General features: G+C 41.5%; 1 protein-coding gene across 2 annotated transcripts; it reads left to right on the forward strand.

Annotated features, from left to right (window-relative positions):
- The first annotated feature begins 48 nt into the window (after window positions 1-48).
- adgrg3 (adhesion G protein-coupled receptor G3) lies at window positions 49-14,605 on the forward strand. 2 transcript variants are annotated; one of them, XR_012597244.1, is made up of 14 exons: window positions 49-169; window positions 258-364; window positions 483-531; window positions 2,360-2,450; window positions 2,712-2,840; window positions 5,007-5,180; window positions 5,275-5,329; window positions 5,417-5,508; window positions 6,545-6,663; window positions 7,496-7,776; window positions 11,268-11,370; window positions 11,527-11,852; window positions 11,953-13,678; window positions 14,055-14,605. XR_012597244.1 is itself a non-coding variant. In XM_074660506.1 (13 exons), the coding sequence occupies exons 1-13, from the start codon at window positions 144-146 to the stop codon at window positions 12,084-12,086; spliced, it is 1,686 nt and encodes a 561-aa protein (XP_074516607.1). In that variant the 5' UTR covers window positions 49-143; the 3' UTR covers window positions 12,087-14,605. The 2 variants fall into 2 exon arrangements, 1 of the variants encoding a protein (XP_074516607.1); XM_074660506.1 differs by having other exon boundaries at window positions 11,953-14,605.
- The last annotated feature ends 1,495 nt before the right edge of the window (window positions 14,606-16,100 follow it).

Here is a 16,100-nt window from a genome sequence, read left to right on the forward strand (position 1 = left end):
CCACCACCATGTGATATATGTAGATGTGAAACTCCCTGCTCATAGAGCAAACCTCATGCCGTGCATGGAAGCAGTCACAACATATGTGTGTTTGAGGAACAGCGAGACGCGATGTGGATTACTCTTTTTCTCGTCACACTTGTATGGTTTCCTACGACCCAAGCTGGTGGTGAGTTTTTCACATATTTATTGTGTTTTTATGTGATTGTATGCTTATGAGGTGAATGCCATTTTAACTGTTATGTTAAATATTAAAGTCGTGGAGGGAACCGAGTGAATAGAGACACCTCAAGCCCTCTGCTACCCATCGTAAGGGACTTTTACCCAACCAGTTGGGCAACACTAAAACCCACAGTTTCCCTGAGTAAGTGGTGATCAAAGTTGACCCCTATGTCACAAGTTTTATTTTATTCTGTCAGTCTTATATCCATATATTGTACTGTCTTTGACTCTTTCACTTTGTCTCTCTGTCTCTCTGACAGACTGTGCACTAGTCTTCAGCGAGTGTCAACACCTTGTCTCCTGGACCAGGTAACTCATACATTCTGACAGATTTTTCATCTTTCTAGAAATAAGTATGGTTGTTCCCTGCTGTCTAAGGAATGCTGGGATAGCTCTGACATCATTGGCCCTGTTCAGACCTGGCATTAACATGCGTCCTGAGTGATCCGATCACAAGTGGACAGCTTTAAGTACGTCAGTTCACACCTAGCATTAGAATGCGTCTCCACATGTGTCTCCAGTGACCACTTGGGATCTGATCTCACTTCCCTGCTCTATATGCAAATAAACACGTATTAAACACGTACGTAAATAAGCACATGGCTAATACAGCAGATAATGTACATCGAGCCAGTCTTTGTTGTGAAAGAAACCCCGACAGGACAATGCCGCACCCCGACGCGGAGCGGAGCGCAGCGCTTATTACACGGCTACTTCCTTAAGAAATCAATCATTTGACACAAAAATGGTCGGCCAGTGTCCGAGATCAGGACTGCGCCCATAGCAACGGTCGGATATACATAGCAACGGTCTGCTATAAAAAAAAATAACAGACAGTAGAACGCTGTGATTGACCAATCAGAATAGAGTATTCAACAAATCTGTGTAATACATTTTAATAAAACACAGTTGTAGTATACAGAAGCCATTTCCATGCCGCGAGGTTCGCGTCTGCCTGTCTATTCACACGAGACGTGCAGTGAGACTCCGCGGATCCCAGCGGGACATCAGTTGAGTAGTAATGTGGCCGAGGACACATTCGCGTACACACTGCTAAAATAATTTGGCCATACGTGGCTCAGACCAACTCCGAATGTGGTCTGAAAGATCGGATCTCAATGCATCTTGAGTGCTTTCACACCCGTACTTAGAGCTGGCCACTTGTTATCCGATTACCCAGGACGGATGTTAATACCAGGTCTGAACAGGACCACTGTGAGACCTTGAAACAAAATAAGCACATAAACAACAACAACAATCAAATATTGGATCTTACCATGTTGTTGTTGTTTGTCAGTTTTTCAGGAACTACATGACTGTGCATTTATCTATTCAGGTCAGAGTTTTGAAATGTCTTCAACAGCCTGAGAGCTGTACACATTTCTCAATCCATAAAGGACTGCGTACCAGTGTTGTAGTACTCGAGATCAAACGAGGTCGGTCTCAAGACCACTTTTTGAAGGCCTTGGTCTCGTCTCAGAATTGACAACATTTTTACTCGGCCTTGTCTCCGTTTCAAAAAAAGAGGAATCTGGATTTTATTTCAAGACCACAACTCTGGAGATATCACTAAACTGTGTGTGCATCGGATTTATGTGTTAACATCATTACTGTGACTGCTCACAGAAAACAAAGGAAAATTCCCACACATAAAATTCACCTCAGCGATGCCTTTTGATTATTTGATCAAGACATTTCTCATGTTACACTTACAGTATACATACACACTGTATATAAGGATATAAAAGAGGAGAATGGAGGGGCTCTTCATTTGTTTTCTGTGGGTATTTTTATGGGAATGTGGATCTTTCAGATCAATTTGAGGAGCGCCTATGGTGCATGTTCCACATTTAATCATAAGTGTGTCATGCAGTGTAAGACTAGGGTCTGGTCTGGTCTTGACTTGGTCTCAACTACTCAAAGTCATGACTTGATCTTGGTTTAGGTGGTCTTGACTACAACACTGCTGTGTCCAATAATCATTAAAATAATGTCAACGGTTTTCACTCGGCAGTGCTATTGCGTATTACCTAAAGACAACTTAGCTGTGTTGTTTGTTCACCTAAAATCAATACTAACGTTGATGTGACTGTTTGGATTGCTGAAATGCTTATATATGTGAAATATGTGTTGGTAGATGTTACGAGGAAAAAATTGGAAGCTGTAGAGTAATAGGCCGTCAACCAATACTAAACTTCATTCATTGGAGGGTGAACACGTCTGAAGAGGTGAGGTCATATTTATTCGTATTTTTTTCCCAGCTCTTGTCTCATCTGGTTCTCAAACAATCTGTAGTTTTGTATGAAATGCACTAACAACTGAACACAACAGGAGAAAAATAGCTTTAGTTCGTCTTCATTACACACATACATAGTTGGGTTCTGAGTTTTAGTTTCCACTGTGTTGTCTTTCTTTGGCTCATGTATAAAAACAAGTTAATTTCCATAAACAAATAAATAATTTGCATAATTTTACTTTATGGTTTTTAGGTTGAAGCGAGTCCCACTCATGAGCACAGCGTTCACATCCCAGCCTCAGCTCTCCAGAGGAGCAGAGGATCTGTGTCTGAGGGGGAGGTGCAGCTGGTGGCCACTGTGATCAACAGCTCTTTCTTCAAGGTCAGTAGCTCTGAGGGTACAAACTTTGAGCCACAGGGGACCTCTTTAGGTGGGTCATTTTTGAGCTTTGGGAAATCAGGAGGATGGATAAGGAGGAGAACAATACAAATTGTATATAGCACTCACCTCCCTAGGCCTACCTTGGTCCCAGAAAAAAGTTTTCATGTTGAATGGTGTTAAGTAGAGCGGAGCACCCAAAAAATTAAAGCCTATCAGTGCAAACATACTTTGAAAGAATCTGAACGAAAAAAGCAGTCTGGTCTCCCTAAAATTGACGTTCCCATACAACAAAACTGCATCGTGAATTACATTCCGAGGAAAAACATATTTTGTCACAGATTGCGTTTGTTTTTGACATATCATAGATACGTTTGTAAGTCCGCGTAGTAAGGAGGTCGGGGTGGGTGTATTTGTCACACCGGACTTTCACCAAGGAGACTGCTGTTCATGTCGCATAGGAAACCAAAAGTCAATGTTCACTTATTTTAATAATGATGGTTTTTACTAAACCAAAGTAGTTTGTTATGTTTTTTTGTTTTGTTTTGTCGTAGTCATTTTAAGCCAAACCATTATGTTTTTTTACTAAACCTAACCAAGTAGTTTTGTTGCCTAAACCCAATGAAGTAGTTTTGTTGTTTTTTGTTTTGTTTTGTTTCAAATTACAATATTAAATATGTGTTTAAAACTGTTTAAAAGTGCGACCGTAATCTGGGAAAAAATGTGTTTCCCTCGAAACATAATTGAGAATGCAATTTGGATTATGGGAATATATTTTTGCAGGGAGACATGGTTGAAAAAAAGACAGCAAAACAGGTTATAAAACGTACAACAAACTGTATTATCGAAGCGTCTTGTATCCATTTGTGGACTCATGGAAATCCAAACACAGCTATTTTTTCAAAACAATTGCTAAACAAAACGTTTCCCATGAATGAATTTGTTGTACGTGCATATGCACCCACAACAAATTCCGGCATGACAGGATAATCAGAAAACGTTTTGTTTAGCAAGACTTACGTCAAAGTCTGTTTGCGCTGATATGCTTTCATTTTTGGGGTGCTCCACTCGCCATTCGACAGAAACATTTTTCCGGGACCATAGAGAGCCTAGGGAGGAAATATACAATTTATTTTGTTTTTGGGTGAACTATTCCTTTAAAGCTTAAGTTGGTAACTTTGAGCAAATATGATAAAATAAAGTTATTTTTTGAAACGGTCACTATGTCCTGACAGTAGTGCATGAGACAGATAATCTGAACAAAATGTCATGTTCCTCTGCCTCCTCCTGTGCTCCTAATGGTATTTGCAAGATTTCACAGACCGGAGGAAAACAACCAATCAGAGCCGAGGAGTCTCTAAGGCAGCTGTCAATCACGGCTCGCGAAACTCACGAACTCCGATCAAACGGTCAAACTAGGCAGCGTTGATCAAATATGAATCAATATTCTGTTACTGCAATGCCTATTTCTCGCCTCAAATGTTTTCAGGACCATATTTTAGTGTCCCGTTGTTGTACTGTTAGCTGTAAAATGAGAGAGTTTGCTCCAGCCGGTGGGCGGTGTTTGGTTTTGGCTCGACTGTTTTCAACATGGCTGCCGGGTCATAAACTTTCCCATTTTACAGCTAAACAGAACACTACAAGATGTTGCTGAAAACATTTGAGGTGATAAATAGGCATTACAGTAACAGAATATTGATTCATATTTGATCAGCGCTGCCTAGTTTGACGGGAGTTCGCGGATGATTGACAGCTGCCTTAGAGACTCCTTGGCTCTGATTGGTTGTTTTCCTCTGGTCTGTGAAATCTTGTAAATGCCATTAGGAGCACTAAGAAGAGGCAGAGGAACCTGATTTTTTTCACAGATTATGTCTCATGTACTACTCTCAGGAGAGTGACAGGTTTATAAAAATAACATTTTATCATATTTGCCAAAAGTTACCAACTGCAGCTTTAAGTTAGCTCCCTGTGTATAATTACGCAAGGTAGCGCTTTCCGTTCCCGCTGATTTGCATTGATTTCCATGAACTCTGCACTCACAGTCAGCCATTGCGTGCTATGAAAATGGAGGAGAAGTTGATTGAGGAAGCTGATTTACCTGTAATTAGCCACAGCCCAGTATTCTGTAATGTCATGTGTCTCTTCTGCCACCTCTATCTGTCATTTCAGCTGAGTCCCCCGCGGGGATCAGGACGCAGGAGATTGATCATACCAGACCAGTCTGTCCACATGCCAGGCACTATCCTAGGGGAGTTAGTCCTGGCAGTGAAGGCAGGGAGCCATAATGTCGCAATCACAAACCTCTTACAACCCATCAAATTAATCTTCAAACACGACAATCAGGTAGAATAAGACAACCAGCATGGGAGAGCATTACAGTTGGAGAACGTATCAATCTGCTTTCATCTTATTTTGAACACACTTTTCAATGTTTCAGGTGGGAAATGGAGCTTGTGTGTTTTGGCAGGAGTCAAAGTTAAATGATGGAACAGGTAGGCTACACATGGCAGCCTGCAGTCTTTTTGCTCTTAAATAAAAAGATGAACTCAGATTCATACATTATATTTGTGTGTTTTTAGGTAATTGGAGCACAGACGGATGTGGTACAACTAACACTGGGACTGAATTTATCTGCAGCTGTAACCACTTGAGCTTCTTTGCTGTGCTTGTGGTAAATACAGGATATCATTCTCTTTCATCAGCCACATGCTGCCTTATGTGCAAATTCATTTGCCTTTAGAGGATGTTTTCAAAACACAAAACACAAGAGTGAAAGTGTAAGAACCAAAATAAATAGTGTGTTTAAATGCTCTAATGTGAGCCACAAATGTCAGCAAGCAAACTGCCAATTAAGCCTGAGTTACCACACAGATTTCCTTAGCTGAACTGTTATATGCTATCATTATTTGAAGGTACATTGTTTTACACTTGGGTACAAAATTGTCAGTCAGGTTTCCATCCAAATATAGCACACATTTTTACCAAATTTCCAGAAAATCAGCAAAAGCAAATTATGCAATGCAAAATGCAAATTAATCCCTGCTACCTCAGCCAATTTAAAAAACTTTTTTTGTTGTTGCAATATTTCACCCTTTTTTTTAATTTGGAACACTTCACAGCACCACTCCATTATTTTTATGCACAGATTGAAAATATGCATTAAAAAGATGAATGGAAACAGACTTTATAGAGGCATAGAGTGGTACTTAAAGGTATTTGTCAACCCTATGTTCCCATGATTTTCTGTCTGACTGACTAATAGGGACAACAATTTCTGAAATTGGTCCAATATTGAGGGAGAACGCTGTAAACAGCTGCTGCTCACAGGCTGCAATGTAATCCTATTGGGGCAAGCTGGCACCCCCATTTACGTCCACTCAAAGTGCTTGTTTTTGCCATGACAGATTGTTATTAGAAGTGTCTGACATCATGGAAAGAGTCTCGCTCAAGGAGAAGTCTCGTTCTGAAATCTGGCGAGGTGACGTATTGCCGGAAGACAACGGTGGAAACGCGAGTGGCAGGCTGCAGCGTTCTCCCTCAATACTGGACCAATTTAAAAAAATGTTGTTCCCTGTTAGTCACTTAGACACAAAAACATGGAAAATAGTAGTCCAGGTTGAAAAGTACAGAAGTTACCCTTTACTACTGATCAGACTTCTGAACTTAAACTACATTTTAATTTTACTTTTATTGTGTTTCTGTTCCAGAACCCCGTACTGTCAGTGGATAAAAGTGATGCTGTGAACCTCAGCTATATCACCTACATTGGGTCAGCACTCTCAGTCTTCTTCACAGTCATCAGCTTGATCATCTATATATGTCTACAGTGAGTGTTTCAAGGAACTGAAGCAACATGTGGTTGTTACTGTCGCTGTGTTATTATTGGAAGTGGGTCAGTTTTGTTATGACGTTGGCAAAGATAGGTGCTATAGGCCGCAGGTGTTTGTCTTGAAACATTCTGGCTCAAACAAGCTCTGTGGTTGAGCTAACGTGCTGCCAGGATGCAGGTTCAAAACAGGCAAACCACAATTGACAGACTGTCGTGATTAGAAGTCAAACACCACCTCACCAGTGGTTTCTGATGTGATGCTGAAGTTCCAGAGATCTAAAAGTACTTGTGGGATGGTTGAACAGCATTAGAAACCCATCCTCCCCCCGACACCTTTCTCACGTAAGAACTAGGAGATATGCATCCGACAATTTCTGTAACTTTCCGAAACCGACCTGATCCGATCTGACAATTATGCCTCTCCTTCAACATCTCTTTATTCAGTTTGCACAACTATTTCTGTCACTTTTTGTCTACAAAAAAACAACTGCAAACACTATAAATGTCTGCATCTCTACATGTCACACAAACTAGTTTGTCTTGAGCATACCACTACCTTTAGACTGTAGTAATATGGTAAAGAAAGCAGAATCAGGACAAAGTCTAAGGTCAGTGTGGCCCAGTAGCGAGTCAGCCTGCACAAAGTGAACAAGAATGTGCACATAAAGGTCACATCAAAACTGTTTGGGTGGGATAAATGGGAGTCCACTGTGCTCATAGGACTGTGTTGAGGTGAATATACCTGTAGAATTCAGGTCAGAAATACAGCATCTGCTAAATAGGCAATACAAAAATGATCACAATATACTGTCCACTGTTTCCCTTTCAGACGGCGGCGTCCAGAAAAGGCCATCGGTGTGCATTTGCAACTAACAGCAGCGCTGCTCTGCCTCCACCTCAGCTTCCTGCTGTGCAGCTTCTGGGTGTGGCAGCTGAATGAGGATGAGGAGGACTGGGTTTGCCGTGGTCTGGGTCTCTTTTTACACTGGTCCCTGCTGGCCACCTTCAGCTGGACGGCTCTGGAGGGATTCCACCTCTACCTTCTGCTAGTCCGAGTCTTCAACATCTACGTCAGGAGATACCTACTCAAACTCAGCCTGGTGGGATGGGGTGAGTGGAGTCAGGTTGAGATCTGTCAGATGTTTGAGGTTTAGGAGTTTGCTCTCTTCCTATATACGGTTTAATCAAAATACCCTGTGTGAACAGCTCATATGGAAAAGGACTATTTATGAAAGATTTTTTTTCAATTACAAAAAAGCCTTCAATTATTTTTTTTTAATGTAAATGCTTATAATAAATTGTTTGGTCAGTATTAGTCCCATATTCATGTTTTCACATTGTTATATGCACATTTTTATTTTAGAGCAATTTCAACAAGATACACGTACCCATTTGAGGTTTTTTTTTCACCACTACCGGTGCAGTAGAGCAATGTTTTGAGGTTACAGTATTTGTATCTCATGTTGTAGCACCCGAGTGGTCGTTTGTTGTTGGACTTCTGTGCTAGTCATGGATTGTCCATAACGAACACCATGTTTGAACATAAGGATGCTCATAAGTGTACGTGGTACCAGAGCACCCTAGGCCGAAGGTCGATGATCGATTTTGTAATCGTATCATCTGATCTGAGGCCGCATGTTTTGGACACTCGGGTGAAGAGAGGGGCGGAGCTGTCAACTGATCGCCATCTGGTGGTGAGTTGGGTCAGAGGGTGGGGGAAGACTCTGGACAGACCTGGTAAGCCCAAACGCGTAGTGAGGGTGAACTGGGAACGTCTGGAGGAGGCCCCTGTCCGAGAGATCTTCAACTCACACCTCCGGCGGAGCTTTTCTGGCATCCCTGTGGAGGTTGGGGGCATTGAACCCGAGTGGACGATGTTCAAAGCTTCCATTGCTGAAGCTGCGGCGGTGAGCTGTGGTTTTAAGGTCTTAGGTGCCTCAAGGGGCGGCAACCCTCGAACACCGTGGTGGACACCGGTGGTCAGGGAAGCCGTCCGACTGAAGAAGGAGGCCTTCCGGGATATGTTATCTCGGAGGTCTCCGGAGGCAGTTGCAGGGTACCGACGGGCCCGAAGAGCAGCAGCCACTGCCGTGACGGAGGCAAAGCAGCGGGTGTGGGAGGAGTTCGGAGCAGCCATGGAGAAGGACTTTCGGTCGGCACCAAAGTGCTTCTGGAAAACCATCCGGCACCTTAGGAGGGGGAAACGGGGAACCATCCAAGCTGTGTACAGTAAGGATGGGACACTGTTGACCTCAACTGAGGAGGTAATCGGGCGGTGGAAGGAGCACTTTGAGGAACTTCTGAATCCGACCAATACGCCCTCTATGGTAGAGGCAGAGCTGGAAGCTGATGGGGGACCATCATCAATTACCCTGGTGGAAGTCACTGAGGTAGTCAAACAACTCCACAGTGGCAAAGCCCCGGGGGTTGATGAGATCCGCCCAGAAATGCTGAAGGCTCTGGGTGGGGAGGGGCTGTCTTGGATGACACGTCTCTTCAACACCGCGTGGAAGTCGGTGACAGTGCCTAAGGAGTGGCAGACCGGGGTGGTGGTTCCCCTTTTCAAAAAGGGGGACCAGAGAGTGTGTGCCAATTACAGGGGTATCACACTGCTCAGCCTCCCTGGTAAAGTCTACTCCAAGGTGCTGGAAAGGAGGGTTCGGCCGATAGTCGAACCTCAGATCGAAGAGGAACAATGCGGATTCCGTCCTGGCCGTGGAACAACGGACCAGCTTTTCACTCTCGCAAGGATCCTGGAGGGGGCCTGGGAGTATGCCCATCCAGTCTACATGTGTTTTGTGGACTTGGAGAAGGCATATGACCGGGTCCCCCGGGAGATACTGTGGGGGGTGCTGCGGGAGTATGGGGTGAGGGGGGCACTTCTCAGGGCCATCCAATCCCTGTACGCCCAAAGCGAGAGCTGTGTTCGGATCCTCGGCAATAAGTCTGACTCGTTTCCGGTGGGGGTTGGCCTCCGCCAGGGCTGCGCTTTGTCACCAATCCTGTTCGTGATATTCATGGACAGGATATCGAGGCGTAGTCGGGTGGAGGAGGGTTTGCAGATCGGTGTGCTGAGGATCTCATCGCTGCTTTTTGCAGATGATGTGGTCCTGTTGGCATCATCGGTCTGCGACCTCCAGCACTCACTGGATCGGTTCGCAGCCGAGTGTGACGCAGTCGGGATGAGAATCAGCACCTCTAAATCTGAGGCCATGGTTCTCAGCAGGAAACCGGTGGTTTGCCTACTCCGGGTAGAGAATGAGTCCTTACCCCAAGTGAAGGAGTTTAAGTATCTCGGGGTCTTGTTCGCGAGTGAGGGGACGATGGAACGTGAGATTGGTCGGAGAATCGGAGCAGCAGGGGCGGTATTGCATTCGCTTTACCGCACCGTTGTGACGAAAAGAGAGCTGAGCCGGAAGGCAAAGCTCTCGATCTACCGTTCAATCTTCGTTCCTACTCTCACCTATGGTCATGAGGGTTGGGTCATGACCGAAAGAACGAGGTCGCGGGTGCAAGCGGCCGAAATGGGTTTCCTCAGGAGGGTGGCTGGCGTCTCCCTTAGAGATAGGGTAAGAAGCTCAGTCATCCGTGAGGGACTCGGAGTAGAGTCCTTGCTCCTTTGCGTCGAAAGGAGCCAGTTGAGGTGATTCGGGCATCTAGCACGGATGCCTCCTGGGCGCCTCCCTTGGGAGGTGTTCCAGGCACGACCAGCTGGGAGGAGACCACGGGGAAGACCCAGGACTAGGTGGAGAGATTATATCTCTACTCTGGCCTGGGAACGCCTCGGGATCCCCCAGTCAGAGCTGGTTAATGTGGCCCGGGAAAGGGAAGTTTGGGGTCCCCTGCTGGAGCTGTTGCCCCCGCGACCCGATCCCGGATAAGCGGTTGAAGATGGATGGATGGATGTTGTAGCACGCAACCAAGATATCATGATGAAGTCAGGATTACTATCTGGGTGATGCAGGCACCATGGCCCCAGACCTCTAACCGTTGTGTGTCACTTGGTTTGTGGTAATTCAATTTACTGAAATGTTAAGGGCTTTAAACCTGTACCAATATATCTTTTGGCCACTTGGGAGCAGCAGAAACAAGCTGTAAACTGACATATTTTTACCTTTTAAGTTGATATGGCAAAACTGACAGCAAACAGTTGCTAATTTACACATCCAGCTGATTCAGAACAATATTAGCATTAGCAACATACATTGTCATATTTCTGTCCACCTGATGAATGTAAAACCAATATTCACTCTCCTTTCAGCTCTGCTTTTGGTCACTACTTACTCCTACGAACTTTGCTTTTTGGATAGACTTTTTATAGCATCAAAAAACTAATTAAAACCAAACTCATCAGAAAAATTAACACTTGAACATACATCAGCGTGATAAGAACTAATTGTAAATGTATTTTTTATTATTATTATTATTATTATTATTATACGTATATTATTATTTATAAATGTTATTTTGTCCTTTGAATGTAATAAAATAATATTAAAAAACGAGAATATAATAGTGTTCTGTCTGTGCTCACGCAGGCATATTAAACCGTAGTCGGGGCTTGTTGAAGTAACTTCTGTATCTGTCTTGTCTTTCTGCAGGTATTCCAACTTTCATTGTATTGATTTGTGGGAATACAGGTGTGTATGGCAAATACAGTCTGGATCTGAGGGATGCCGACAACTACAATTCAACAGCGCAGATGTAAGAAACCAAGATTCATTGTTATGATTTTAAAATATTCAACCACACGGGAGGTTTGAATTCTTCACATAAATATACACTGTGATTTCATTGATTTCTTTATTTGGAACTCAAAGGTAACTTGATCTAAATAGATGACCTTTTAATAACCTGCAGATGCTGGATGAGAAGCCAGTTCCCACAGAGGCTTTTCATCAGCTATGCCACCACCGTGGCAATCCCAAGCCTGGTGATACTGTGTAATTCCTGCATGCTGGGGCTGGTGGTGTTTAAGCTCTGGGGGCTCAGGGCAGGAACTGTAGGCATTGAAAGCAGCGGTGGCTGGAAGAAAATGGACAAAGAGAAATGGATGAAGTTATGGAAGGACTGTGCCACGGTACTGGGCCTCAGCTGTGTGCTGGGCATACCTTGGGCGTTAATGAGCACCACCTACTTCTCCCTCTCTGGAATCTACATATTCACCATACTAAACTCCTTCCAGGGTCAGTATCTGCATGATCCTCATATACAGTATCAACTGTGCTTGTATGTATGATTTGCTGGAAGAATTCACAACCTTTCTTTTCTTTCTTCTTACTGTAGGAGTATGTATGTTCCTGTGGTCCGTGGCTTTGAGCTGCAAGTCTCGATCGGACAATAACTCCTCCAGATCTGACAATAACTCCTCCAGAGACCCTTCCTCTCAGAAAGTGATGACTACCAGTTTCAATAACTGATATTCACAGCTACAATATATTATCCATTGTCTATATTAGGTGATACTGGCCTTTGTATTCCAGTCATATCCAGTTAAATGATAACTAACAATAACTTCATCAGCTCATGTCTTGCAAACTTCTTTACATTTAACATGCATTGTGAGCAGTAACCCCTTCTAATTATTTATTGTTGCTACAATTATGATTCTTATGGTTACAGTATTATCAGATATGGACAGACTAATAGTATCTTCGGTGAATCACTGAATACAAAAAAATCTCTCACTGTCTTTTCTGCAAAAGTGAGTATTATAAGTCATGATAAGTTATGTTAAAGCAGCGCCTACACAGTGAAACCTGACCAAGTGTTGCCTGGAGATGTTGGTCGCTCCTAATTTTATTTTAAGGCTGAACAGATGTTCGTTACATTTGAGAAACACCCTCACAGAAACCATGCTGTGGCCCTGAGGTCTAAAAACACAACATTTCACTAACAAAAAGGACACAGTATGGATGGAAACAAGCTCATCTTTGTCTAGTATGACAGTATGTAGTGTCTTGTTGTACTCCCTGGCTCTCTGTTTCCTGAAAGGTTAGCATTGCTATGGCCAATGCATATACTGTATGTAAGAAGTGGATGTAGTCACCGTGACATCAACCATTGTTTGTGGACTACAGTTTTGAACCCTCGAGTTTGGCATTTTGGCTGTCGCCATCTTGGCTTTTGGCTGTCTCTATCTTGGCTATTTGCAACCAGAAGTGACACGAGAGGGTGGCGCTAAGCACAACCGAACGCTGAATAAGACATTTTTGGGCGACCAAAAAGATTATAATTAACTTCCATGAACTAAAAACACACTGTAAAAGGGTTAAAGTTGTAAGATGAAAACATGGACAACTCCCAGACTGGACAACGCCGATGTAGCGACCTGTCAATCACAAGGTAGCCACGCCCTTATGCATCCCCTGCTTTATGGTCTATGTGACTCTAAATGGGACCATAATTTACTAAATGAACATCATGCTGTATTGAAGAAGACTTGAATCTAGCGATTGAGATCATAAACTCATGTTTACAATGTTTACTGAGGTAATAAATCAAGTGAGAAGTAGGGTCATTTTCTCATAGACTTCTATACAATCAGACTATAAAATCAGAAGTTTAAAGCATTTCTGCATCGGCTTCACTTTTCAGACGCCGGAGTTGCCCACTGGGTCAATGGTGCAAATTCCCATGTGAAAGTTCACCAAAGCTGTTATCAGTTTCCTTTGAATCTCCAACAAGACAAGGTCAAAGGTCATTCTGGCTTAGGGTTGGGCAACAGTTAAACCTGTTTGGCTTGCACTTTCACTAAAACCATCAGATTCAAGAGATACCTTTAGGGGGAAAAGTATATTTATTTTTGATCTATGTTATATTCATCAAACTTACTAGATCTGTCAGCTGATTTTTTTTTTAATATATATATTTTTAAATTCTAATCAGAGGATCATGTTACTCATCTAACAAGCTCAAAGTTTTAAGCTATATCGTGGAGACTGAAGTCTGAGGTTCAGCTTGGTTTGTTGCTACAACTGAAAATGTTTGCGTTAAATGCTGATAAGTTAAAGTGTTGTGGTATATTTTCAGGTCTTGCACAAGACAGCGAGGCCCCTAATTGTAAACACATGTGTAAGAAGCATACGTGGAGACACACATGGTCATACTAAGACCAGGGGCTGAAAGATAAACATGTAGGATAACGGAGCCATATATGGTCATACGCTCAGCTCAGATGTTGCATGACATGAACCCGATATAAGGAGGCACGAGAGCCCCGAAGTGCAGGACTTTCAGATTTGACTTGAGACCTCCGGACGCTCTAGGCGTCCGTTATGACATTTGTTGCTTGTTTGTAATAAACTCTATTATACCAAAAAGAACAGTGTCCGCGGAGCATCCTTCCTCATCACTTCAACAGCACTGTCGCAGGAAAGATACGACAGTGTCTTATGAGAAAATGGTGTTAAAAATGACAAAAATCCACTAAGATGTCAAGTATTCAAAAACCTGTTTTATGCTAATTCTTGTATTAGCTAAAATGCACATTTTAGTCGTGTCCCCACATTTTCACTCAGTCTTGTTCCCCTCTAAAAATTTGTCACATTAGACAAATCACATGATCAACAGCATCATTTGAGTCTCCTGAAGGCCATGGGAAGACCAAAAACAGGTTCTCTCACTCTGTATTTTTAATCATATTGTATGACTGTGAATGTCAATCTCAATGTTTAGTCCTGTTACCTAAATTATTTCTTAGATGTTATGTTTTATTTTTTTTCCAAGTATTCTCATTAGCATTGATGTCATGTGATTACATTTCATGTATTTGCTCTGCTAAAAACTGTCATGTTACTTTATGAGCCATCTTCCTTTTACAAAATCCACGTAAAAAATAAATAAAATAGCCTGACATTGACATTTCGAATAGTAATGTTTTATTAAATAAAGTGCTGAAAAAATAAATACATTTTGAAATGTTACAACATGCAAATTACACAGATAAGACGGATCGTCACACACAGACAGGAATTTTCCTTAAACACTGAAATTCATAATTAAATTCAATTTAAATTTAAAAAACATAATTAAGTCAACACACAAGCAACTAACGTGTCAACAAAAACAGAACTTTTATTACAGGGCTGTTGTATTGCATTTCATCACATCAACCTCTGCATGTTTCTTTTTTTCTTACCTACAAGCTGCATTCATGGTACAGAGAAACAACGTGTTTAGTGTTGCTTTCATAGAATTAGAATAGAACATTTGACATGGACATAGACACCATCATCCTGAACAGCCATGTCCAAGACAAACTTTTTTCCTAGGATAGGTATACATAGGAAATTTCTTATAACCTATTAAGGATTTTGTTTTTGTTCCCCAATTTCCCCCCAGGGATCAATAAAGTATATCTGATTCTGATTAATTACAGTTAAAAAACGAATAAATGATGCATGTCATACACAGTAATGTAATTTGAGCTGATTTTCCCTTTAATTTTCTCAAAAACTGTTCAGTAAAATCACATTAAATGTGTTATGGTTATAGTCAGTGTCATCCTCAACAGGAATCAATTAGAAATTTCAGCTGACATATGATGACAGGACATAATATGATTATTTGATTTTATTTTCACTTTGGAGCTCCCTTTTTTAAATAATAAAAAAATTATAATAATGTATAATATAATGTATTTTTTACCTGGTATATCAAATTATTGTTGAATACCCACAAGCTGCATTCATGGTACAGAAAAAGTCAGTGTCATCCTCAACAGGAATCAATTAGAAATTTCAGCTGACATATGATGACAGGACATAATATTATTATTTTATTTTATTTTAACTTTTGAGCTCCTTTTTTAAAATAAAAGACACACTACTGTAGAATACCTTAAAACTTTGTTATAATTGAATTTCATATAATGTATAGTATAATGTTGTTTTTGACTTGGTATATCAAATTATTGTTGAATACCCAGAAGCTGCATTCATGATACAGAAAAAAATATATGTTTAGTGTTGCTTTCACAGAATTAGAATAGAACATTCGACATGGACATAGTCACCGTCATCCAGAACAGGAATCCAATGAAAATGGAAAAAGGATTTTGTTTTTGTTCCCCAATTTTCCCCCAAGGATCAATAAAGTATATCTGATTCTGATTAATTACAGTTAAAAAATGAATAAATGATGCATGTCATACACAGTAATGTAATTTGAGCTGATTTTCCCTTTAATTTTCTCAAAAACTGTTCAGTAAAATCACATTAAATGTGTTATGGTTATAGTCAGTGTCATCCTCAACAGGAATCAATTAGAAATTTCAGCTGACATATGATGACAGGACATAATATGATTATTTGATTTTATTTTCACTTTGGAGCTCCCTTTTTTAAATAATAAAAAAATTATAATAATGTATAATATAATGTATTTTTTACTTGGTATATCAAATTATTGTTGAATACCCACAAGCTGCATTC

This window comes from Sebastes fasciatus, chromosome 2 (assembly GCF_043250625.1).
Source record: "Sebastes fasciatus isolate fSebFas1 chromosome 2, fSebFas1.pri, whole genome shotgun sequence".
Lineage (NCBI taxonomy): Eukaryota > Metazoa > Chordata > Actinopteri > Perciformes > Sebastidae > Sebastes > Sebastes fasciatus.

What these genes read in the sequence shown, in the direction of transcription:
- adgrg3 (XM_074660506.1), top strand. Translation starts at nt 144, where the DNA reads ATGGTTTCCTACGACCCAAGCTGGTG. An exon ending in GCTTCTTTGCTGTGCTTGTG is followed by an intron (nt 5,509 to 6,544) that starts GTAAATACAGGA and finishes TTTCTGTTCCAG; the next exon opens with AACCCCGTACTGTCAGTGGA. An exon ending in ATCATCTATATATGTCTACA is followed by an intron (nt 6,664 to 7,495) that starts GTGAGTGTTTCA and finishes TTTCCCTTTCAG; the next exon opens with ACGGCGGCGTCCAGAAAAGG.